This window comes from Schistocerca nitens, chromosome 1 (genome assembly GCF_023898315.1).
Source record: "Schistocerca nitens isolate TAMUIC-IGC-003100 chromosome 1, iqSchNite1.1, whole genome shotgun sequence".
NCBI lineage: Eukaryota > Metazoa > Arthropoda > Insecta > Orthoptera > Acrididae > Schistocerca > Schistocerca nitens.
In genome coordinates, this window is record NC_064614.1 from 434436628 (window position 1) to 434464307 (window position 27680).

A 27680-nucleotide genomic window follows, 5' to 3' on the forward strand; every position below is an offset into this window, starting at 1 on the left:
GTTTGACAGTTTGTGCAGGTATCGGTCCGTGTGAGTCGGTTTTCGATACACGCTGTGTCCCAGGTTTTCGCCGTCCCTTGTGACCAGCACATCTAGAAATGGCAGTTTCTTGTCCTTTTCTACTTCCATGGTAAATGTTATGTTGGCATGGAGGCTGTTCAAGTGTCTTAGGAAGTCACCGAGCTGTTCTTCACCATGGCTCCACACCACGAAAGTATCATCGACGTACCTGTACCACACCTTAGGTTTGCAAGTGGCCGAGTCCAGTGCCTGTGCTTCGAATTGTTCCATGAAGAAGTTGGCCACCACTGGACTGAGAGGACTACCCATGGCGACGCCTTCCAGCTGTTCGTAGAAGTCGCCATTCCACGTGAAATAACTCGTGGTGAGACATGCATGGAAGAGCTTTCTGATGTCTAGCGGGAAAATGGAACCGATGTGCTCCAGAGCGTCACTGAGTGGCACTTTCGTAAATAACGAAACAACATCAAAGCTGACCAGGATGTCGTTTGGTGCAAGTTTCAGTTTCTTCAGCTTCTCAATGAAATGTCCTGAGTCCTTAATGTATGTGTCGGTCTTCCCCACGTGTGGTTGGAGCAGAGAGGCCAAGTGTTTTGCCAGCTTATATGTCGGTGATCCAGGAGCGCTAACGATCGGTCTCAGTGGAACGTTGTTCTTATGGATCTTGGGTAATCCATACAGCCGAGGTGGTAGGGCATCTGTGTTGCGCAGGTTTCTCTGTATGTCCGCCGGCAGAGAAGACGCCTTGATCAATCGATTCGTATTCCGTGTGATACGTTGCGTCGGATCTGCGCTTAGTTTTCGGTACGTCGTCGGATCTAATAGGTCTCGGATCTTTTGCTCATAATCTTCGGTCTTCATTACGACGGTCGCATTCCCCTTATCGGCAGGCAGTACCAATATACTCTTGTCGGCGTTGAGATTCTTAATGGCTTGTACCTCTTCTTTCTTCAGGTTGCAAGCTGGCGGTTTTGCTCGGCGCAGTATCCTGGCTGTTTCCGTGCGTATTTCCTCTGCCCTTTCACAAGGAAGGGCACGAATGGCTGCTTCGGTGTTGGCAATGATGTCCTCCATAGGTATGGTTCTCGGGATGATAGCGAAATTCCCTCCTTTTTGAAGAACAGACACTTCCGCTTCGGTCAATTGTCGTTCAGTGAGGTTGACCACTGTGTGTGACATGTCGGGAGTCGCCTTGTCGGTCTGCTTCCGGCATCTTTCAAACTTTTTCTTCTGTCGCTCGGTGCAGCGCTCGAGTTCGTTCTGCATGCTCCTGTGAGTGATGCTGTCGATCTTGTCCCAGTCGTCTCGATGCATTCTGCTACTTAGTTGATAGAAAATGTCCAGAAGTTCCTGATCCGTTCTTGCCAAGTCTCTCCGTGTTGTATGTATTCGCTCACGAAGAAAAGCTCGTTCCATTCTGTCGTAGATACGATGTGCTTGGGCGGTGGTGAATAGGCGCTTGCATCTCAAGAACTTCGGTGTAGCACATTCATCTCGGCACCGTGACAGAAAGGCGAGAGAGGACATCAGTCGCGCTTTCTTCTTCCGTCGTTGGTCAAGGCGTCGGTACAATCTGCAAATCTCCTCCCCGTAGAGGCGTAATACAAAATTGTTGAGGCTTTCGTGGCCACTTGTTGACAAACTGCCTATTGGCTTCTGTCTCGGGTTCTTCGGCCGACGTTCATCTAATGATTTTTCTGACGTTTCGCCAGCACGAGTGGCTGGCATTGTCAAAGCTTCACCCTCCATTGCCGGTGGTGAACTGGAGCCGAGCTCGCGGGCGCAGACTATATGTATCTGGCGCGCCAACGTCCGAGGGCTTCTCCGCGGTCATTTCCGGTGCGGTTCTCCTCTTGCTACCTGCGACGGTCGTTCGCTGCAGTACGGGAAGCCAGGATCCGTTTACCTTAAGGCTTTCCTCTTTCTTGTTCAAACTGTTCGCGTGTTTTTGTATTTCTACAGCTTCTCTGAACAAGCGCGTGTGATAGTGCTTCTCTACAGCCAGAACTTCCGTGTCGGCGAATTTTATTACGTGGTCGGTCTCATTCAGTGCGTGTTCTGCCACGGCCGATTTCTCCACCTGCCCCAACCTGCAATGTCGCTTATGCTCCTTGATCCTGGTGTTAATGGATCGTCCAGTCATCCCGACATAAACTTTTCCGCATGTGCATGGTATGCGGTATATTCCCGACATTGAAAGTGGGTCTCTTTTCTCCTTCGCCGATCTAAGACACTCTTTGATCTTCCTTGTCGGTTTGAAGATCGTCTTTACGCCATGTTTGCGCAATATACGGCCGATTCTGTCCGTCACTCTGGGAATGTATGGCAGAAAGGCCGTACCCGACATTTCTTTTTCTGGTTCCTTACTTCGCCGAGTGTTTGGCTCAGTTACACTTCTAATATAATTTGTGGAGTACCCATTGCTCCTCAGGACTGTTTCCAGGTGTTGCATTTCTCGTTTGAGGTGTTGCGGCTCACATATTCGTCCTGCTCTCGTTGCGAGCGTACTAATCATGCCCCTCGATTGATCAAGGCGTCTTCTCTGCCGGCGGACATACAGAGAAACCTGCGCAACACAGAAGCCCTACCACCTCGGCTGTATGGATTACCCAAGATCCATAAGAACAACGTTCCACTGAGACCGATCGTTAGCGCTCCTGGATCACCGACATATAAGCTGGCAAAACACTTGGCCTCTCTGCTCCAACCACACGTGGGGAAGACCGACACATACATTAAGGACTCAGGACATTTCATTGAGAAGCTGAAGAAACTGAAACTTGCACCAAACGACATCCTGGTCAGCTTTGATGTTGTTTCGTTATTTACGAAAGTGCCACTCAGTGACGCTCTGGAGCACATCGGTTCCATTTTCCCGCTAGACATCAGAAAGCTCTTCCATGCATGTCTCACCACGAGCTATTTCACGTGGAATGGCGACTTCTACGAACAGCTGGAAGGCGTCGCCATGGGTAGTCCTCTCAGTCCAGTGGTGGCCAACTTCTTCATGGAACAATTCGAAGCACAGGCACTGGACTCGGCCACTTGCAAACCTAAGGTGTGGTACAGGTACGTCGATGATACTTTCGTGGTGTGGAGCCATGGTGAAGAACAGCTCGGTGACTTCCTAAGACACTTGAACAGCCTCCATGCCAACATAACATTTACCATGGAAGTAGAAAAGGACAAGAAACTGCCATTTCTAGATGTGCTGGTCACAAGGGACGGCGAAAACCTGGGACACAGCGTGTATCGAAAACCGACTCACACGGACCGATACCTGCACAAACTGTCAAACCACCACCCGAGCCAGAAAAGGGGCATGATTAGTACGCTCGCAACGAGAGCAGGACGAATATGTGAGCCGCAACACCTCAAACGAGAAATGCAACACCTGGAAACAGTCCTGAGGAGCAATGGGTACTCCACAAATTATATTAGAAGTGTAACTGAGCCAAACACTCGGCGAAGTAAGGAACCAGAAAAAGAAATGTCGGGTACGGCCTTTCTGCCATACATTCCCAGAGTGACGGACAGAATCGGCCGTATATTGCGCAAACATGGCGTAAAGACGATCTTCAAACCGACAAGGAAGATCAAAGAGTGTCTTAGATCGGCGAAGGAGAAAAGAGACCCACTTTCAATGTCGGGAATATACCGCATACCATGCACATGCGGAAAAGTTTATGTCGGGATGACTGGACGATCCATTAACACCAGGATCAAGGAGCATAAGCGACATTGCAGGTTGGGGCAGGTGGAGAAATCGGCCGTGGCAGAACACGCACTGAATGAGACCGACCACGTAATAAAATTCGCCGACACGGAAGTTCTGGCTGTAGAGAACCACTATCACACGCGCTTGTTCAGAGAAGCTGTAGAAATACAAAAACACGCGAACAGTTTGAACAAGAAAGAGGAAAGCCTTAAGGTCAACGGATCCTGGCTTCCCGTACTGCAGCGAACGACCGTCGCAGGTAGCAAGAGGAGAACCGCACCGGAAATGACCGCGGAGAAGCCCTCGGACGTTGGCGCGCCAGGTACATATAGTCTGCGCCCGCGAGCTCGGCTCCAGTTCACCACCGGCAATGGAGGGTGAAGCTTTGACAATGCCAGCCACTCGTGCTGGCGAAACGTCAGAAAAATCATTAGATGAACGTCGGCCGAAGAACCCGAGACAGAAGCCAATAGGCAGTTTGTCAATTCCCACTTTGTTCTACATGATATCCTTATCTCACTAGTCAGCCACCTGGGCTGTCTATTACTGTTAGTACCACATTTAGAACGTTCTAATGGAAAGCAACTCTCAAATAGCAAGAGAAGTGTGTTAAGGTAAGCATTCTATTTGTCATCTATAAATTTTGTATAAACCGTAGAGGGAGACCAAGAGATGAATAGACTAAGCAGATTCAGAAGGATGTAGGTTGCAGTAGGTACTTGGAGATGAAGAAGCTTGCACAGGATAGAGTAGCATGGAGAGCTGCATCAAACCAGTCTCAGGACTGAAGACCACAACAACAACAACGTTATTTTTTGCGATTTTTTCCGTCAGTATAGCATATCTCTGTTAGAGAGCAGTAAGCCATCAAATAAGTCGATGTGCGTTGTTAACATAAACATCCACTATGTGAGAGATATTCTTTCTCATCGCCACATGAATCGTTCATTGTGATCAATGAAGTAAAAGATACACAATGAATTTCTTGTAGCATACACTTCAAAGCTTGCAACAACACAGTCCGCAATAACGTTGCTTGCAATATCATCTCTGTTCCTTTTTTTTGTTCCGTTGTCGATCAGTACAAAGCTGCAATGAAACAAAACAACGCAAAATATATTTCTTCCTTTCATTGCTTTGGTTCACTTGACAAACTGAGAGTGGCTCTGTATAATTGATGAAAACATGACGGAAGCGTATCTCTATGATGAAAAGTTCTCAGTGCAGTCGAAACCGAATCTCCTCGTGATTTCCTTTCAGACTGTGTACACTTGCATTTTAGTGCCCTAGTACCCATTCTCTTTTTCTTGAAGCATTACTACTGCTACTGGCAGGAGGCTGTAGATAATTCCACGGGAATTCCTCTAGTATTGGGATGCCATGAACGCGTATCTGCCTTTGTACTGTTTGAAACTGTAAGTGCACAGGGTCATCAGAGATGCTGTGTCGCCTCGAGGCTTATTTGGACGACCTCTTTGCAAGAAGCGTGGGAGATGATGCGCACTGTTAATCGTGAGATGAGCAGACAGTAGCCAGCAATGGTGTTTTCTCAGTAGTAGTATGGCAAAGGCCGAGTGGTACGGTTCCAGTTATGTTCTGTGGAAGCGGAACATGTTGATTTACTGATTCATTACACTGTTTGACAAGGAACGGGTTCTATTTCTGATATTAAAATGAGTGCTTCTAAACCAGTTTACCATGGGAAATTCAAATGTATAAACAAAATATCGTTGTCAGGGGTACTTTATATATAAATCTCCACAATTAGTGGCAAACACAAGGACGTTATAGAGAAATACGGGTATGCTGCTGCACCCAGTAGCGATGGAACGTGACAGTTTCTTGTTCAAAAGCAGGTGCGAATAATCAGACTTCATTGGGTTATCCCCCGCCACACCTATGTCATTAAGACCACCTGCAATAGCTCATTAACTCGAACGGCGACAGCCGGTCGCTGTCTCTGCAGTAAACCTTCAGGCTTCCCAAACGCACGTGCATCGAGTTCACAACAGTGGTGTTAGCCGTAATTTGTGTCAATCTTAGCGAGTGGGTGTTTTGGCTGACAAGTAACCGTCTCTGTCATATTTCCGAGAATAGTTGAACTTACAAGTTCATGGGTTTAAAGATATTTAGCCTGGTGCTGAAGGTAAATTGACTGCTTGTTTTTACATATCAGCGTTTCTCTAGCTCTCTAGTATATGTAATACAAGTGTACTACTGAAGACAAGCCAGACAACTCCTGCTATATCTGTGGGAAATTCACCTTTGTCAGAAATAGGAAGAAAATTTCAGCAGTCAAAAAGAAAGCATATAAACATCACTTTGGAGTAGAGGTAGGAGACCGAGATAAAGAATGGGCACCTTATTTCTGTTGTGCTACATGTTACTGCAAACTAATTCAGTGCTGGAAAGTGACAGTGAAGTAAGCAGCAAAAAATGGTTCAAATGGCTCTGAGCACTATGGGACTTAACATCTGAAGTCATCAGTCCCCTAGAACTTAGAACTACTTGAACCTAACTAACCTAAGGACATCACACACATCCATGCCCGAGGCAGGATTCGAACCTGCGACTGTAGCGGTCGCGCGGTCGCAGACTGAAGCACCTTGTACCGCTGATCCATAACGGCCGGCAAGTAAGCAGTATAAAAGAAATCACAGATGATCGTTTATATCGCTGCACAAGTGAGTCATCGATTCATATGATAACAAGAGGAGATTTAAATGGTTTAGTACGTGATCCGAACTAAGTAAACAAAAGGCGCAACTGCTTGGTTCAAGATTACAAGAGTATAATCTACTCCACCAAAGTACTAAAATTAGTGTGTTCAGGCACAGAGAGCATGCCTTTATTTCCTATTTTGCAACTGATGTAGCACTGACATTTTGCAATGACGTTGCTGGACTAATGAAAGTGCAGAACTTCACCTATATTTCACATGAGTGGAGACTTTTCATAGATGGCGTCGAAAACAAGTCTCAAGGGTGTTTAGCTCCATAACGGAAATAAAATACCCTCTGTTCCAGTAGCTTACGCCAGCTTAACCAAAGAGAATTACGAATTCGTACAAAGGATGCTAAATTCATTACAATACAATGAATACTAATGGAAAATGTGTGCAGATTTCGAAGTAATTGCTATGGTACTGGAAATGCCACAAGTCTACACGAAGTATGCCTGTTTTCTTTGCGAGTGGGATAGCCAAGACAGAAATTGTCACTACGTGAAAGAGAAATGGCCTAGGCGGAGATGGAAAGCGGGCGAAATGAATGCACAACGTGAAAGTGTGGTAGCTCCTGAAGATATACTACTTCCATCGCTTCACATCAAACTTGACCTAATAAAACAATTCTTAAAGGCCATGGTTCCAACAGGCAGTGGGTTTGCATATGTAGCTACCAGATTCCCCTGTCTTTCAGCTTCAAAAATAAAGGAAGGTGTATTTGTGGACCCACAAATCAAGGAGCTGCAGAAATATGCAAATTTTGAAGTACATTTAACTGACAAGGAAAAGACAGCATGGGACTGTTTAAAGATGGTGTCAGAAAATTTCGGAAGGAGAAGAGCTACTAACTACAAAGCAATGGTGAATGACATGATCAAAGCATACCAAGATCTGGGGTGCAGTATGTGTTTGAAGGTACATATGATGGACTCTCATCTGGACTATTTCACAAAGTGTTGTATTGACTTATCGGATGAACCATAGAAAGGCGTTTTGAGGTTTTGGAGGGAAGTGGATACCTTCTGTGAAAGCATACCAAGATCTGGGGTGCAATATGTCTTTGAAGATACATATGATGAACTCTCATCTGGACTGTTTCACAAAGAGTTGTATTGACTTATCGGATGAACCATAGAAAGGCGTTTTGAAGGGAAGTGGGTACCTTCTGTGTTAGCAGATTATTGCTGGAATATCATTCGAGAGTAGAAAGATTCACAAGAGGAAAAAAGTGATGTCCATTACTATAGTGACTCATTATTTTGTCAATTTTCTGTAATTTCTCATGTCAAATAAATACTACAGGCGTATACACAAAGATTACTGCGTTATATGTTATATCTCACCCTCCTTTAATGTGATAAACTTACAACATCACAAAAACGTGAATTTGTTTATCGAATTTCACCTCATGTTTGCTGCGCTATATCAGAAACAGAAAAGCGAAATAAAATTGCGATTACTCATAAACTACCCCGACAGAAAAAAACGAAAAACAGTTTTGAATTCAGCACTCTAAGTATAACTAGGATCACAATGGGTTTTTTTTCAGAAAAAGAAAAAAATTCTTTTTTGTAGATCAGTGTTATTTGAGATGAGGATAGAGACTGAGACTACAGTTTTCATTAGTAACAGAAGAGGTATTAATTTGAGGTAATTCATTTCAAAATTTATGCTTCATTGCGGCGGCCTGTAGTTACGCGTTCTTTGTTCAGACATCCAAAGACTTGAGCACAGCCGCGCGGGATTAACCGAGCGGTTTAAGGCGCCGCAGTCATGGACTGTGCGGCTGGTCCCGGCGGAGGTTCGAGTCCTCCCTCGGGCATGGGTGTGTGTGTTTGTCCTTAGGATAATTTACGTAAAGTAGTGTGTAAGCTTAGGGACTGATGACCTTAGCAGTCAAGTCCCTTATGATTTCAAACACATTTGAACATTTTGAACTTGAGCACAGGGAAAGATAAGCAGCCATTCCTAATTTAAATATTTGTCGTTTTTACGAGTTGTATTTCTGAAAAGATCACATTTGATGTTAAAGACTATTTAAGTTTGTCCACACAAGAATTGCGATTTTATTGTGTATTGATGTTCGTAAAACAAAGGAAGAGGATTTTTCAAAAATGGCTCTGAGCACTATGGGACTTAACATCTTAGGTCATCAGTCCCCCAGAACTTAGAACTACTTAAACGTAACTAACCTAAGGACATCACACACATCCATGCCCGAGGCAGGATTCGAACCTGCGACCGTAGCAGCCCCGCGGTTCCGGACTGCAGCGCGAGAACCGCACGGCCACCGCGGCCGGCGAGGATTTTTCAATACAGAACTTATCCAATCAGGGAACTAATAACTTTTTATGTTATAATTTATCAATTCATTGCGCACATCGAAAGTCCATGCCAAAATATTAGTTATCATTTTTACTTGTCAAATATGTTATGAACCAACTATGCTTTGCATTTTTTAAAAGAAGAGAGCGCATTACACCAGGCCCAACTTAGCAATTATAAGTAGTTGTAGCTCATCCAATGCGACGCGCTTTCTAGACAAGAGCAGTTTTTTTTAGTTCTTGCAACACATTCTCGCAGTCGAATTCTAGTGATCAAAGTTTACGAATTCCAATGTGAAAATCTTACGTTGGCTTAGAATGCCACCAAGCAAAGCTTTTAATGAATAATATAGCTTTTATTACCACTGCCACTGCCACCACTAGCACCACTACTACAACTCCCTCCCCCGATACTTCTTCTCCCAATTTCCGTTGTTGTTAATCATTGTTTTCGCCAGTGACAAACAACGCCCTCACGGGAAAAATATCCATTGCCCGGGCTCCGACCTCCACATCCTTTATAATATCTCGTTAAAAATGCTTCCGGGCACAACTACGTAATGCTGAATCGAACAGTAGATCCGACGAAAGACGGGCCTGCCAGTGTAAGAGGAGGAGGGAGTTCAAATGGCTCTGAGGACTATGGGACTCAACTACTGAGGTCATCAGTCCCCTAGAACTTAGAACTACTTAAACCTAACTAACCTAAGGACATCACACACATCCATGTCCGAGGCAGGATTCGAACCTGCGACCGTAGCGGTCACGCGGTTCCAAACTGACGCGCTTAGAACCGCACGGCCACACCGGCCGGCGAGGAGGAGGGAGTATTGTGTTGATAGCAGAGAGGCAGTAAAAGCAGAATGGGTCGGTCAGAGAACTCAGTGACTTCGAACGTTGACTAGACATTGTGTGTCACCTGGGTAACAAATCCATCACTGACAATCTAACGCTTTTAAAGACACCCAAATGGACTGTTGGTGTTGTGATTCTGAACTGGAATCTCGAAAAAACAAACTCAGCTAAACCAAAGCAGGAAGAGCTCATGTACTGACGAACAGGGACGTCGAGCTTTGCAGAGAGTGGTTGTAAAAAGTCACATGCAATCACTGGTAAGTTCCGAAGTGCTACAAGCAGTCCACCTACCTCGATGACTGTACGTAGAGACTCACAAAAAATAAGGTCCAATGGTCGAACAGGTCATTATTATCCACACAGTTCTGTAATCAGTACTGAGTGATGCTTGAGGTGGTGAGAAGAGAAAAAGTGGAGTTGGTGGACAGTGGATGAGCAGAAAAAAGTTATTCTGAATGGTGAATCACACTATATTCTGTGGAGAATCCGGTGGAAGAGTTTGCTTTGGTGAACGCGTGGAGCACATTACCTGCCGCCATGTGTAGTGCCAAAAGTGAAGTACAAATGGAAATGCCATGTGGCTAGTACCTCCCGTCGGTTAGACCGTTCGCCGGGTGCAAGTCTTTCGAGTTGAAGCCACTGCGGCGACTTGCGTGTCGATGGGGATGAAATGATGATGATAACGACAACACGACACCCATCCTCTGAGCGGAGAAAATCTCCGACCCATCCGGGAATCGAACCTGGGCCGTTAGGTATGACATTCCGTCCCGCTGACCACTCAGCTACCAGGGACGGACAGTGAAGTACAGAGGAAGTGGTGTCACGGTATGGGGGTATTTTTCGTGTTTAGGATGTGATCCCCTTATTGAGCTTAAGAAAATACTAAATTCGGAAATATACGAACACATTTTAAAGCAATGTGTGCGGCATGCAGTAGAAAAACTATTCGAAGACAAGGACTGGCTGTATCAATATGACAACACACACCTCCTAAGGCAGCATCTATGAGAGAATGGTTCACAGGCAGTAATAATTCTTGAAATTGTCTGATCTGCCTTGAGTTTCGTCCCGACACCAATTGGATTAGTTAGGACGTCGACTTCGTTCCCTTCTTCAGCGTACACCACCATTATGTTCCCCAGTTTCGACTGTTGTTGTTGTGGTCTTCAGTCCAGACACTGGTTTGATGCAGCTCTCCATGCTACTCTATCCTGTGCAAGCTTCTTCATCTCCCAGTACATACTGCAGCCTACATCCTTCTGAATCTGCTAAGTGTATTCATCTCTTGGTCTCCCTCTACGATTTTTGCCCTCCACGCTGCCCTCCAATACTAAATTGGTGATCCCTTGATGCCTCAGAACATGTGCTACCAACCGATCCCTTCTTCTAGTCAAGTTGTCCCACAAACTCCTCTTCTCCCCAATTCTATTCAATACCTCCTCATTAGTTATGTGATCTACCCATCTAATCTTCAGCATTCTTCTGTAGCATCACATTTCGAAAGCTTCTATTCTCTTCTTGTCCAAACTATTTATCGTCCATGTTTCAGTTCCATACATGGCTACACTCCATACAAATACTTTCAGAAACGACTTCCTGACACTTAAATCTATACTCGATGTTAACAAATTTCTCTTCTTCAGAAACGCTTTTGTCTATTGAGGTATAATGTGCTGCCATCCCTGCAGACGCCGACAACTCATTGAAGTTCTAGCATTCGCAAAAGTGTTAAGCGGACTCACATCACATTAATAGATGTCTGGATATTTTTAACCAGATACTGTATACCTCCTACGACGAACGAAGAGCTCTGACGATTGGCAATGTTGCCACCTCTCAACTGCGAAGCGCGTAAGGCTGTTGGCGATACCGAAGCTACGTGAACGAAAACAATAGACATCTATAAACTACGGCAGCAGAGGCTTTGACGCAGCGACGTATACAAAATTACGCTAACGGGTTGTGGAAGATGCACGAAACAGCCTCACCAAGCCCACTGCTATTACCGTCAGGTTTCTTCGTTCGCCGTAAGGAGTCATCTCGGTGTCCCACAGGCCTGCTGGTGTCGGTGCCGTTCCTGGTGGCGACGGCGTGGGTGTACCTGCGCTTCCCGCAGTTGCGCGACCTGCACGGCCGGGCGCTGGCCAACCACGCGCTGTGCCTGGCCGCCGCCTACCTCAGCCTCTCCGTCACGCAGCTGGCCGGCCACCGCTTCTCCACCGGCGCCTGCATCGCCTTCGGTGAGTGCGCCGGCACCTCGCGTGCCCGGTTACGTGTTTACCCCAGTCTTGTATCACAGAGAAAAGAGAGTAACGTCAGGGGTCCGTTTTGTACTATTTTTACAAGTAACCAGCCCTTTCATCGCACTCCACGTGTTGCTAAGGGGGTCTTATTTGAATAGAATTTCTTTTTGAAAACTGGGTGTTTATAAATTAGTTCTACAAAAGTAATCTTTAATTACGATAAAGGTAGGTGACTCACAGAAATGTTTGATACAGCACTGAATGCAGTATATCTTCAAGTTTCATTTACAAATGTTCAATATGGCTACCTTTTGTAACACGACAAATGTCCCATCTGTATTAAATTTCCTGCCACACCCTAAGAAGCAAGTCTTGATATACGGTGGAAACTGCTTGTGTTATCCGTTGTCGCAGCTCGTCTATGTTTCCCAGATGCTGAGGAGCAAACACTCTGTCTCTAATGTAATACCATATACTGAAGTCCGTTGGGGTTAAATCAGATGGACCTGGTGGCCAGGGTATTGTTCCACAACGTCCGTCTCTGGCCAGCACATTCCTTCGGAGGTACGCAATAACTTAAGGATGATGATGCGGTGGCGCGCCATTTTGCTGGAAAATAAATTTTGCTCATATCCTGTTGTAATTGACGCGTTGCATAATGTTCAAGGATAGCCAGATACGATATGTTAGTCACAACTGACTCGGCAAAAAAAGGACCGTAAATCTTGTTACAACTTACAGCGCAAAAAAGTTTACATTAGGGAGTCCTGTACATGATCGATTACGTGACGTGATTTGACGACGATTCACTTACCCCAGGTATGGAAGGGGGCTTCGTCACCGAAAACATATACATCAAGAAAATCATCTTCAATCTGCATTTTGTTAACCGTTTCTACACAAAACTCAGCTCGTTCTTCTTTGTACTTTCTCTTCAAGCTTCCAACAGTTCCAGTTTGTAGGGTTCGAATGGCGGCCTTTCCGAGCCGAGAGAGGTAGCACAGTGGTTAGCACACTCAAGTCGCACTCACGAGGATGACGGTTCATCCTGATTTAGGGTTTCCGTGATTTCCCTAAATCGCTTCAGGCAAATTCCGGTATGCTTCCTTTCAAAGGCCGATTTCCTTCCACATTCTTCCCTCATCGATGGGACCGATGGCCTCACAGTTTGGCGCCATCCCCTAAAATCAACCAACGACGTTTCCATAATACCTTCCACACTGTAACACTAGGCATATTTAGTTCGAAGTTCGCACGTCTCGTTGACTCAGCCGGACTACGAATGTACACTGCTGGCCACCGTAAATGCAACACCAAGAAAGACAAGAGGTATCACAACAAAATTTATTTCGTAGATAACATGTTGACCAAGTATCAAATGATTACGTTTACAAACGTCTGTGACATGTGGTTCCTGCCAGAATCAGTAGCCAGAGTAGCCGCCATTGTGGGAGATCACCGCTGCCACACGTCTCGGCATTGAGTCAAAGAGACGTTGGATGTGTTCCTGGGGTACAGCAGCCCAAGCAGCTTCCACACGTTGCCAAAGATCGTCTGGTGTGGCAGCTGGGGATTTAATCTGGGTCACTCGTTGAGCAACCATGGACCACATGTTTTCTATCGGCGAAAGATCCGGAGAGCGAGTCGGCCAGGGAAGCAATTCAATCTGGTTATTGACGAAGAACCTTTGGACAATGCGTGCCACGTGTGGTCACGCATTATCCTGTTGAAATAAGGCTGTGGCCGAGCCCTGAAGGTAAGGAAGGACAACTGGCTCCAGCACCTCGGATATGTAGCGCCGGCTATTTAAAGTACCGGCAATGCGTACTAGAGGCGTGCGAGAGTAATATCCAATACCGCCCCATACCGTAATACCCGGTGCAAGACCAGTGTGGCGGTGCATAATGCAGCTGTCCAGCATCCTCTCTCCACGGTGTCTCCACACTCGAATCCGACCATCGTGGTGCTGCAGACAGAAGCGTGCCTCGTCAGTAAAGACAACGTCATTCCATTCTGCCGTCCACATCCATCTGTGATCACACCATTGGCGACGGAGACGTCTGTGGTTCTGCGTCAATGGTAGACGAAGCAATGGACGTCTTGCGGACAGACCACTCTGTTGTAAACGGCGTCGAATGGTACCCGCAGACACTGGATGATGCGTTACAGACGCAATGTGCTGTGCTATGGTTCGGGATGTCATTGAGCGATCCGTCACTGCCATGCGCACAATTTGCCTATCAGCACGTGCAGTGGTGCACCGAGGTGAATGCGATCGACCACGTCGTGCCCTCCTGCATCCAACGGTCACATATCCGCATTACAGTTGTTTGGTTTCGTCCAACACGACTAGCGATTTCTCTGTATGATAATCCACAATCTCGGTAAGCCACTATCCTTCCTCTGTCGATCTCGGATACTTGATCAAAAGATGTTCGCTGTTGTCTACGAGGCATAACTGATCGTCTTGTGAAACAACCACAAGGTAAACACACGTGCCGAACGTACACTCGTCGAAATCACCAAGCCTTAAATGGCGCAATGATGTGGCGCCACAGGCGCGCGTGATGTGCGTCTGCGCTGAAATTCTAATCAGTTGTATATCTCATCGCTGCAAACTCATGGCGTAAATTTCACTCGATTCGGATGCTTCCTTCAGGGTGTTGCATTTACGGTGGCCAGCAGTGTATTACTGCCGAACCTGCTGAATTGCTGGTTGAGATGGTGGCTTGTGCTATTTAGTCCTGAATTGTCTCTGAACTGTAGTAGTGGATTTGGATTGTACGGTTACACGACTCCATGATGACTGTTGGACAACTCATTCGCGCATGCCAACCAGCGGTAACTTCGGGAACTAACAGTGTTAGAAAGGAATAAAACATGAAAATATACTGCACTCAGTGCTGTATCAAACGTTTCTGTAAGTTATTTACCATGTTCACAATTAAATGTTACTTTCGTGTAGCTAGTTTATAAACACCCTGTGCTAAGTCACATCTGTAGAGGAACTTTGAGCAGAACGGGATAGCGGGCATTTTACAGATTTGAGAATGCTGTAAGCTATTGTTCTTGCATATAACTGTACCTCTGAATGAAAGGAAAGGTGCAGCAGTCATTTTGACTTCATTTGGAGTGTAACTTGTAAGTGGACGATTGTCTTTCACGTTTCCAGCTGTTTCTATAACTTTGGTGAATTTAAATGCAGTATAAGCCGTTCGCTCTTAATTGTGCGCCTGTAAATGATGTGTAATCTTAGTCCATGTCATTCACTATACGTGAGTTACATAACATTTTGAAATCCGTCAGTTTTGATGTTTCATAAGACTTATTAACCTGAAATGTGCTCTTGGTGTGGAAAGGAATGGGGCAGAATGGGATAGCGTCCCATTATGCCCCATTCATTTTTCGATTTAACTAGGTTTGAAATTACACATTTCTGTTTTTCCCTCCTTGCTTTTCCAAATGTTGTGAACTTACTTCAGAAATTGGATATTAAATAAATGGAAATGACAGTCTTATCTTCTAAAATTCGACTATTAAAAGCATCAAAGGAGTTTAACTTAGCCAAACGAACATTGGAGAGATGCGTTCGTAAATAAAAATAGCCCCAGCTAGAGAGTTGACAAATCAGATGAGAAATTAAAGAACGTATTCACTGCAGAACAAAGAGACAAGCTGATATAGCACCTGAAGTCCGTGGAGGGCAGACTTCTTAGTCCAACGATGAAACATCTAATTGTCAGCTGATTAGCCTATCAGCTAGAAGAAAGAAATGGTGTACCATACAAGATTTGACAAAGAAACGTGTCTACCAGGGCAGGTCTGGGCTATAGGGTGTATTACTAGGCATTCTACGTTGCTACTCGTGAGGCATAAGATACATCTGGTCCGTGAGCGACGGAATTCAATAAAGTAACAGTAACTTGGTACTAAGCATTAAAATAACGGTACATTTTTCAAAATTACATTAAAATATTTACTAATTCTCAACGATTTTTTAAAGATTCCGCGTTGTTGAGTCTAAACTGTTCAGTAAACAACTTTGTCATAGTTTTAATATGATATTCCTAACAATTTGAACGTTTAAGTAATAATTTCACGAAAACATGAGCTTCTCCACTTCTGACCCGTTGGTGGGGCAGAATGGAAAGTATGCGAGAATTTCTTTAAAAAATTTAAAAAAACACATAATACACAGTTTTAAGTGATTTTCAAATAAGGCGCGATAGGTTGTACTACGAGGTGATCTTTTTATGCCTTTGGGAAGTTTTTTCTTGTGCTCGTTTATTTTACAAAAATTGTTAAACATTAAGGACCCCATTCCGCCCAGAGGTCCCCTGTTACTGAGTAGCTAAAACGGCCACCCAGAGCTAAAAACAAGTTGCCTCTCTAATGGCTTCCAGGGCAACAAATATGTCATTTTCAGTATTATATATAATTATTGACGGAATTTAATAATTTTAAATTCATTAAGAGATCTAATCTTCGGTAAAAAGGCGTAATATAATAAGACAAGTTTTAGTTAGGAAGTGTGTACATGTCTTGAGATAATGTAACACACAGTGTGCAAATTACGAAGACCATATTCATTCAGTTAACGTTAAATATAATTTCAGCCATTACTCGGGCGAGGTCTTTTCTCGGACGACCCCCCCCCCCCCTCCCCACACACACACACGAAACCAAGCTAGTTTGATGCTTATTAAATTTTCAGTGTTCATGCAGTAAAATGTCAGCACCAGATGTCACATTTTAATTTTATTATGTGTTGGTATTGCGTCTGTTCTTTCGGACATGCACTTCCAAAAGAAGATGGCTCTAAGCACTATGGGACTTAACATCTGAGGTCATCAGTCCCCTAGACTTAGAACTACTTAAACCTAACTAACCTAAGGACAACACACACATCCATATCCGAGGCAGGAGTCGAACCTGCGACCGTAGCAGCAGCGCTGTTCCGGTCTGAAGCGACTAGAACCGCTCGACCACAGCGGTCGTCTCCAACAGAAGACACCATACCAATGTAATATAAACTCCTGATAGCGTGTCGATGTTTCAGTGGAGATGCACAGTAAACTCCGACCTGTCATGGGAATACAGTAGGGCTGCAAGCAAAGAGGAAAAATGTTCAGGGAAAGCTACACTGTAGCGTGTAGCACATGACAATCCGGGTCAGACAGGAGAAGTGGTCGGGTAGACAAAGTGGGTAAGAATGCAACGACAGACAGAAATTTCTTTCCTCAAGCACGTTGTAATTTATTACTTATTTAGTGCTGTCTTCAGCTGCAACACATCTTGCAGACGGTATCCACGTACACTACCCAATCAAATCATTGTGTGACATACTGTTCAGAAGATACAACGTCATAAACGCTGAGATGCGTGAAAAACTAGCTTTTCATAAGACGAAACTGTTTCATATGTGGGAGTTAGATTCCTTAAAAAAAATCGATCTTGGGAGGCGGGGGAAACTGCTAACTGCCTGACTAGGTTGAGATAGTTCCTGATGTTAGAGTTACACTTACGCGTCCATCCCCAATACCAAACATGGTGCTTATTCGGAGTGTCTTAGCTCCTTGATGATTAGCTTCTGGTACTAAGCCACACCTCTTCTAAATTTAGTTGAAATTGATGTACTTATTTATACATAAATGATATCATCGTCGTCAAGGATTAGGCCTTTAGGACTGTTGCGTCTCAGAATTTTTTCGCCGTGTCTTTAAGGGATGTCGAACGACCCTCTTGCCGGTTTATTTATGTTTTATTGCCACTTTAGTTGTTTAGTTAGTTTAGGTCCAACAATGAATATCCTGTTACGAAGCAGAGGAACTTCATCTCTGATGATTAGATTCGTTTTAATCGATCAGATGTTAATGTCCAACATTCGCTACCTTACAAAAGTAAAGATAACGCCATTGCTTTGTAAAGTTTAATTGTTTCTTTCTGTGCGTTATGTTTTAATAAACGTCCGATTCTTGCCAATTCTAGTACTACATCATCTGACTTGGGAAAATTAAAAATATTTAAAGTCTCTTAATTGTTCAATTATTTGTTCATCTATAATAATTGCTGCTGTTGTGGGTTCCAATCCTTGAAATGCCATCACTGTTGTTTTATCGGTCGATATCCATATTCCGTATTTATCAGCAATTTGACTCGGTTTTTATACTGAAATCTGAAACTTTTCTTCCGATTCAAGCCGGATTGATCATGTATAACATTTTTTGTGTGTAAGAGCGCTACTATAGATGTCAACTCCAGGACACAAAAAGCTGAGCCAATGTAACAGCGCCTCTGGGTTTGATAATGGCCTCAGTTTGGGAAGGGAGAAATACAACAGACTTCTTCAGGCTTGAAGTATCTAGGTAAGGCCCTCATGCCACATTTGATTTCCATATGGCATTCAAATTACGGGAATGCCGATTGTTACATTTCACCCGCTGTTGCAAACAGTCAGACATTTTCTGCAAAATTAAGACCGGATGATTAAGCGGGCCTGGAAAGGTGCAATAGGCTGCCTGTGTGTCAGTCAAACGAGGAACGCATGCGTGCAGCACTGCAAACACCTCTGTTATCAACATCCTGAGATGGGATTGTCCACAGCATACTCATCCGGAACATTTAAAGAAAGGGCGAGAATGTTGACATAAAGCCGGCCGGTGTGGCCGTGCGGTTAAAGGCGCTTCGGTCTGGAACCGCGTGACCGCTACGGTCGCAGGTTCGAATCCTGCCTCGGGCATGGATGTGTGTGATGTCCTTAGGTTAGTTAGGTTTAATTTGTTCTAAGTTCTAGGCGACTGATGACCTCAGAAGTTAAGTCGCATAGTGCTCAGAGCCATTTGAACCATTTTGTTGACATAAACATCCCAGTTCTTGTACAGGGTATGGAGAGCAGACAGGCCTTGTCTGTTCCAGTTTTACAGGGCATTTGTGCGATCTCGGCTCGATTATGGGCGCACGGTGTATGGGTCTGCGAGGCCTTATTTAAAGATGTTGGAATTTGTGCACCATGAATGGATTAGGTCGGCCACTGGGGCATTCAGAATTAGCCCCATACCACACCTCTGTGCAGAGGCTGGTGAACCGCCGCTTCATAGGCGGCGACGGTTACTTACGATGCACCAGGCGTATAAAACTGTGTCCACACCGTACGCACCTGCATGCCATAACGTTGCTCAGCTTCCTCTGGCACGGGTTTTTCATAGCCGGCAACGAGTAACGAGGCCCTATAGGATTCGCGTACAGAATTCCCTTTCTGAATGGTTCGAATGGCTCTAAGCACTAAGGGACTTAACATCGGAGGTCATCAGCCCCCTAGACTTAGAACTACTTAAACCTAACTAACCTAAAGACATCACACACATCCATTCCCGAGGCAGGATTCGAACCTGCGACCGTAGCAGCAGCGCGGTTCCGGACTGAAGCGCCTAGAAACGCTCGGCTACAGCAGCCGGCTCCCTTTCTGAAAGCGATATGGCTGGTCTTAATGTTTTACGTCGAGGATTTCCACCTTGGCTCCTCCAGAGACCCAAACTTATTTTAGATTTGACTAATTTTAAGAAAGATAGTACGCCAGATTTTACGTTCCAATCTCTGTTTCTTAACAATTTAGATATGCATCACTGTTTTACCGTCGTTTACATTGATGGCTCCAAACAAGGGAATTTCCTTGGCTTTTCTGTGGTTTTCCCTGATCGTGTCACCAGGATTCGCCTGCCTGATGAATATACCGTTTTCGCAGCGGAGATGCACGCGATCCTGAAGGCACTGGAGAAAATGAATAGTATTCGGGGCAGTCGGTTTCTGATCTGCTCCGATTCCCTTAGTGCCTTACAATCGTTGCAGAATCTGTAACCAGCTGAGGAGTTGGTCCAGCTGATATATGACCAGCTGTACTTTCTCCAACGGCGGGATAAGCAGGTGTCATTCTGCTGGGTGCCAGGTCATATCGGAATATGGGGCAATGGACAGGTCGATCGGGCTGCTAAGGAGGCCTGCAGAGAACAGGATGTGTCATATTCCCTCGCAGTCTGTCATTTCTGCACTTCAAAAGAAGTGCATGCAGTTGTGGGAGGAAGAATGGCTGGCGGTGACGGCCAATAAGCTGCGGTTGGTGAAGTCAACAACAACTCGGCCGTGGCGTTCCTCCTGCCAGTTGCTCAGGCGGGAGCAAGTGACCCTCACGCGCCTTCGGATTGGGCACTGTCCGCTCACACATAGCTTTCTATTACGGCGGGAGGCTCCCCCGTTTTGCGATGCTTGTGGTTTGCACATCTCTGTCCCCATATTTTAACGGAATGTGTTTTATACCGTGATGCAAGGGTAGAAGCAAAAATTGGTGGTGATCTGCCCTCTATTTTAGCTGATGATGAGACGAGTGTAACTAGGATTTTAAAGTTCTGTGATGTGTCTGTGCTTTGGCCTAAACTTTTAGGCTGGAGGTTTTAGTGTATTGCAGAGTGGCTGGCTCCTCCCTTTTTTCCCTGCGGTCAGCCAGCCAGTTCCATCTGCTATATTGTATTAGCGCCTTCTACCACTTTCCTCCTGTGGTATCCATGTTTTACTGCTGACGCCATGCTTCGTCCCATGCTTCAATGTGGGTACGCACATAGTTTTCCAATCTTTGTTACCTGTGTTTTACGTTCTGTTTTATCTTCCTGTTCTGGTTATCTTCTTGACATCTGTCTCAGACTGTTTTCGAGCGGGCGCTGAAGACCTTGCCGTCGTGCGCCCATATAAACCTCTCAATGCATCCATGTACAGGGTAACCTGAATAAGTAGGCCCAAGTCAAGGTACAAGCGAAAATCCAAAACATCACGCAACCAACCCCGACACGAATTAGACCATCCACACGATAAAGGTTAAACGCCTTAATAGGCTGTCGATGCATTCGACACCTTCCATCGTCTGCAAAACAGGCAAAATCGCGACTCGTCGGTCCACACTACGCTCCTCCAGTCGGTCACTATGCGGTTTGTGTGTTTGGCCCACTGAAGACGCGCACCTTTATGCATCAAAGTGAGAAATAGCATTTTGTGAGGAACACGATCGTATATGCCCAATGCATGCTGTTCGCATTTCAGTGTTCGCTCGAAGAGTGGTTGAGAGTGACTTGAATTAAATGACACCAGTAATTTCTGTCGTGTTTGAGATCGATAGGCAATGAGAAGGCGTGAAACTCTTCTCCGGTTTATGTGCGTTTGGATCTTCTCATGACGACAACCATGCTACATAGCTGCGAGTGATAGACCGCATTTCGTAGGCACCTGAAGAACCTGAGTTCGTACACTAACAAACCGGGTGGTTATGAACCTGTCCACATTTGATGTCTCTCTTCTCCAAGTCTGCTACGTCTCCACATCGGCTCATTATGCTGCCCTGATTGCGTCCAACGATTGACTCGTATGTCCCACTTCACTGCCATGACTTGCGTCAGCTGGAATGTTGAAAATATGAGCAAAACTACAGTAACAAAGATTTGCACAGCTGACTGTAATTAAGAAACGCAGAATGCTGTTTTATGGACATCGGATCAGACTGATGAAAGCTGACTACTCCAGTTTTGGAACATATCAAGCAGAAAAAGTTCCCCGTTGTAAATGGCAGCAAAAAATCAGATAGGATGTACAAAAGATAAAAGTCGAAGATCACGAAATTCTGGAAAGATAGGGAGTTCAGAATTCCAGTTTGAGAAAACGAAGAAAGAAAACTGGAGCAACATGCTGAATAGGTCGGAAAACAACACATTCTAATCGAATGAAACAAATTTCGAAAAACCAGAAGCTGGATCAGAAATAGGTATTCGTATGATCGAAAAGAAAAACACAAAAAGAGCTACTGGTAACCGACAAACTCAAGACTTTGCTTTTGCACCCAATTTACCTCGTGCTTACCTCTCACTATAAGAAGTACCTCATCTATTGTCTCAATAACATCAGAGGGGACAGCATCTGGTATATCCTACAATGTTAAACATTTCTATAGACCACATCACGTTTGCAGTGCGATAAAAGGGATCATTAGTGTCCTGCGACTGTTTCGTACTGCAGTGAAGAAAAGTGGCTTGTAGCAAAACACGCTGTAAATTGTGTCAGGCATGTGTGCATTTGGTCAAAGACAAACGCCTAATGGCAGACCACTCACACACTCAACGGAGAGCAGACGCTCGGAGCACAGCTGTAATAACTGCGTGAAAGGCTGCCAGTGTCCCAGAAATACTGGATCGTCTGGTGTTAGTGTACACAAGTCGACGCAAGTCATCATCAGCAAAGAGTAGTGGAGGATAAAAATTATTCCCTTGTGAAGAGGAGAATCAGAAAGAACTGTAGAGCTAACGAGACACAAGTGACAATAAGTGCAATTCAGTTTATCGTCGAGGAACAGTCCATTATGAACTGCAAACGTCTCAAGGTGGCGACTCGTCAGTGTTAGACGACCACTGTGCGGCTATCTTTAGATGTTCCTTTGTATTCAAAGTCTCATTGACTTCAAGATATAGGCAGAAAACGCTTGGAAACGTTCTGTGAAAAATATGAAGTGCGGTGTGTGATAAGTACATAAAACTAGATTTGAAACTGAATCTCTTGCTGTTTGAAACATTCAAAGCGATTAACAGGGCGGTTCTGTAATGGAATGTACACAATAACATACAGTGTAAATGACCTCACTAACCTCACTAACCTCACACTGAGCTTCAGTACGAACTCTAGGTACCGAAACATCAGGAGATTTTCAAACAACCTACGGGAACTCAGTCAGGTAATATTTACAGCGACTGCTGATATTTCGGTGGGAGTACACACCGCCATTTTCAAGGCACAAATTACGATGGACAGCCGGCCGGAGTGGCCGAGCGGTTCTAGGCGCTACAGTCTGGAACCGCGCGACCGCTACGATCGCAGGTTAGAATCCTGCCTCGGACATGGATGTGTGTGATGTCCTTAGGTTAGTTAGGTTTAAATACTTCCAAGTTCTAGGGGACTGATGACCTCAGAAGTTAAATCCCATAGTGCTCAGAGCCTTTTGAACCATTACGATGGACAGACTATGTACAAGAATATTTTAAAACCTCGGTTCTTGGAGTAATACAGGAAAGATAACAGACACACACACACACACACACACACACACACACACACACACAAACACACACACTGAACACTAGTGCCACCAAAGATCACCAACGTGAGAGGTATCGATAGTGAAAGACTACGAACTAGCAGGTGAGGTAACATTGACTCTGCCCCTCTCTTTTTTGACAAGGGAGAGAGCAGGATTCCAAGCAGAGTTTAAACAAAAACCTCCATCCCTGTTTATAAGGTTGCTCGCTAATTTAATCTCGAAACAGCTTCCTTAATAACACTGTCCCAAAAGCTGGACGCGCATGCCAATATCTCGGTATTGCTATATTTCATAGGGTGACAAGTATCCAAACAATGCTCGGCAACAGCAGATCTGCTTGGCTGCTGTAATCGTGTGTGTCGTTTATGCTCAGTACATCGGTCCTCCACTGTCCTGATAGTCTGACCAATGTATACCATGCCACAAGGAATGCAATATACACCCGCCTTATGCAAACCGAGATCATCCTTAACAGAACCCAAAAGCACTCTAACTGTAGATGGAAGTCGTAAAACTCATTTCATATTGTATTTTCGTAAAATACGACCGATCTTGTTGGAAGTGCTTCCTGCGTAAGGCAAAAAAGGCAGTAGACTTAGGTGTCGACTCAGTATTATCATCAGTCGCCCGATGCACAGTTGGTCGACAGCACAACACACGTTCAATCTGTCTTTCTGACTAAATGTAGCTTCAATATGGGCCAGCTTAGTTGGCAAAGTCTCAGTGTCTGAAATGACATGTGCCCTGTGTCCCAAGGGACGAAGTACCACTTCACGCTGAGCCGGATGGTGACAATTATCAACCTGTTAATATAAGTCAGTGTGAGTACGTTTCCGGTAAACAGTATGTCCCAATGATTGATCAACCTTCCTCCTAACCAAAACGTCAAGAATGGGAAGGCAACCATCCTCTTCCACCTCCATCTTAAAACGAAAGTTCGGCTGGACCGAGTTCAGATGCTCTAAAAAGGCATTCAAATTCGCCATACCATGAGGACAAACAACAAAAGTATCATCAACATATCTGAAGAAACAGGCGGGTTTCAAAGGCGCCGACTCCAATTCACGTTCCTCGAAGTCTTCCATAAACAAATTGGCAATCACAGGAGACAACGGAGGACCGATGTACTGGGAATAAACGGCAGCCAAGTAGATCTGCTATTGCAGAACATTGTTTGGCTACTGGTCACCCTATGTTATATAACAATACCGAGATATTGGCATGCACGTCCAGCTGTTGGAACAATGTTATTAAGGAAGCTGTTGAGATTAAAGTAGCGAGCAACCTTGTAAACAGGGACAGAGGTTTTTGTTTAAGCTCTGCTTGGAATCCTGCACTCTCTCTCTTGTCGAAAAACAGAGGGACATAGTCAATGTTATCTCCCTGTTAGTTCGTAGTCTTTCACTATCGTTACCACTGACGTTTTGGTCATCTTTGGTGACACAAGTGTTCAGTGAGTGTGTATGTGTGTGTGTGTGTGTGTGTGATCTTTCCTGCGTTACTCCAAGAACAGAGGTTTTAAATTTACTTATACATAGCCTGTCCGTTGCAGTTTGTGCCTTGAAAATGGCGGGGTGTACTCCCGCCGAAATATCGGCGGTCACTGTAAATATTACCTGGCTGAATTCCCGTAAGTTGTTCGAAAATTGTACACGCCAAGAGAAACTCAGGTCTCATATTAGAAGGTTATCTACAGGAAAAACGTGAAGTTCTACTCGGACGTCTCTCATAGCCTTTTACGGTACATTACACAGCATTGGCGAAGTAGCTGTTCAAATACCGGCCAACTGCATGGGTAAACATTCGTAGGTTGCGCACACTTTTCTGCTGTGAACCGAACCGGAGGAGCACGTCGGCCCATTACATTGCAGGAGGCGAGACTGGAATTATTTAAGACTAGTCCGTCTCGCGTTTCCTACGCGGAGCGACTCAGCGTCTATTTCCGTTCCTCCGCGCAACATTTTATATCTGCTGCACTTAATTTAGAACCAGTGCAGTCGAGACTCCATGCTGTACGAGACGTTTTCTCCAGGAAACTAGCGCTTCACTGCCGCCGAAAAAGTCGCCTTATCTGAGCGGGGACACCAATTGAGCTGAGGTAGTGTCAGTTGTAGAGATACTGTCATTTGCCATAACATATGACGGCGGGGCCAACTGACAACATGATCTCTGACCTTAATGTGCGTTTTTAATTCTGCGTATCTTAACATCGTTTCTTAGGTAAAATGGTGAAGGAGGGGGGGATGGATTAGGAAAACCACCGGTCTCTTTGAACGCAAAGTTTTAAATCTACATCTGAAGACATACTCCGCAAGCCACGGTACGGTATGTGGCGTAAGATGCCCTGTACCACTACCAGTGATTTATTTTCCAGTTAAACTCCCGAATAGAACGAGGAGAAAGACTGCCCATAAGCCTCGTTATGAGCCCTAATTTCTCGTGTCTTCACTTCGTTGTCCTTACGCGAAAAGTATGTTCACGGCAGTAGATACGTTCCGCAGTCAGTATCAAATGTCGATTCTCTAAATTTTCTTAATAGTGTTCCTCGAACGTAGTCCTCCCTCCAGGGATTCCCGTTAGTTCCCGAAACATCTCCGTAACACTTACGTGTTGTTCTAACCTACCGGTAACAACTCTAGCAGTCCGCCTTAGGATTGCTTCGATGTTTACCTTTAATCCTACCTGTCATGGATCCCAAGCACTCAAACAGTACTCGAGAACAGGTCGCACTAACTTCCTATCTGCAGTCTCTTTTACAGATGAACCACACTTTCCGAAAATTCTCCCAATAAACCAAAGTCGGCCATTCGCCTTCCCTACCACAAGCTTCACATGCTTGTTCTATTTCGTATCGCTTTGCAACGTTGCTGCCAGATATTTAAACAGCTTGATTTTGTCAAACAGGACACTACTAATGCTGTATCGGAACAGCTGTTTTCCTACACATCCGCATTAACTTAAATCTTTCTAGAAACAACCGCAGATTTGTGCCTATCCTGTCGGCCTGGTCATTTATGTAGATGGAAAATAATAACGATCCTATCGCACTTCACTGGGGCACTCCTGATGATACCCTTGTCTCTGACGAACACTTGCCGGAGAGGACAACATACTGTATCGTACTACTTAAGAAGTCTTCGAGCCACTCACGTATCTGGAAACCTATTCCATATGCTCGTACCTTCGTTAACAATCTGCAGTGCGGCATGATGTCAAATGCTTTCCGGAAATCTAGAAATATGGAATTTGGCTTCATAGTTCACAGTTTGTAGCATTATATATTTGTTGGAAATGGAAATGAAGTCCCATGCTTCTTTACAGAGCGTAGGGGAGCGATGCGGGAGACCTGCACCGCTTTACCAGGCAGGGTCCTAGTGGAGGTGGTTTGCCATTGCCTTCCTCCGACCGTGATGGGGATGAATGATGATGATGAAGACGACGCAACAACACCCAGTCATCTCGAGGCAGGAAAAATACCTGACCCCGCCGGGAATCGAACCCGGGACCCCGTGCTCGGAAAGCGAGAACGCTACCGCGAGACCACGGGCAGCGGACATATATTTGTTACTTTAGGCCTTTAAGGGTAAAGATAAATTGAATTTTGTTTTGTGAATAATGTATATATTTTCTGAGATATGAAAATATTTAACAATTTGCAACTATTGTTTCTCAAAGATACTATCCTTTATGAAACTCCAGAAAACAGTATCTTTTCTACCCAATGCGCAAATTAACGTTACATATCTGGCAGGTAACTGATAGAATTACTTTGCAGCTTAGAATTTGGAATCTACCCGTCTTCGCAGACACAATCGGCCAGTGTCCAACATTGTCCTGTCGAGCAACCTTTTGGGTAATCGGCTTTGATGCATGCCCTATTTCTTTGCATATGCGGTATCTACGCATGCGGTAGGTCCTCCACTCTTTCTCCCACTTACGCCCATGTTCACTTTATGCGCAACTCCGACTACTTCAGCTCTAAACTGAGAAAGTGGCCTCCGCTTATTTTTCGGTACACCAAGACAGTCATAGTCCCTGTTCAATAACCATGAATTTACAGTCACGGAAGTGAAAAAAAGTAGCCGACGGTAGTACGTCTTCGATCTGATGTCGATTCTGTATAATGAAATTAGTGAAATTAAAAGATGCACTCTTTCCATAAACTCATTGTAAAGAAGAATATTTGTGGACAGTCACCTTCAAGCCTTTCTTTAGCCTTCTTATCCAGTCGGTTCGCCTTAGTAGTATCGCTAGAGGAGGCAATCACGCAACAGCCATCACTCTCTCCTCCAGCCTCACAAGCATCAACACTCCTCTTCTTTCCATAAAATACAGCAGGACTCATTATCTAAAAAATGAACAGCCTGGTTGCGAGTGCCAAAGTTGACAGATTTGTAACGTTTAAGAAATACGCTCCAAAATTCTAGGAATGATACCTACGATAGTCATAGACATACCCTGAAATTACCTCCATCATGTAATATTTATTTAAAGCTGACAACTTAAGTTTTTCAAGATGAGTAATAATAAACATCAACAGCTGAAACGCACGCGTCCACGCAACCCCCAACTGCTCAAGTAATTGAAGAAGTTCTCATGGTGCAGCATCCCATACTCTTAGTCTGAAGCGTTACGAATTCTACGCAAGGCGACTCCGAGAAAATCCTAC

The 27680-nt window shown here is 44.8% G+C and overlaps 1 protein-coding gene across 1 annotated transcript in view; it reads left to right on the forward strand.

Moving 5' to 3' along the window:
* The window catches only part of LOC126252507 (probable G-protein coupled receptor Mth-like 1), a 220118-nt gene that overhangs the window by 97982 nt on the left and 94456 nt on the right, over positions 1-27680 (forward strand). Inside the window, exon 3 of the mRNA XM_049953437.1 lies at positions 11701-11886. Coding sequence (XP_049809394.1) covers positions 11701-11886 — 186 coding nt within the window. The remainder of the gene's footprint in view (positions 1-11700; positions 11887-27680) is intronic.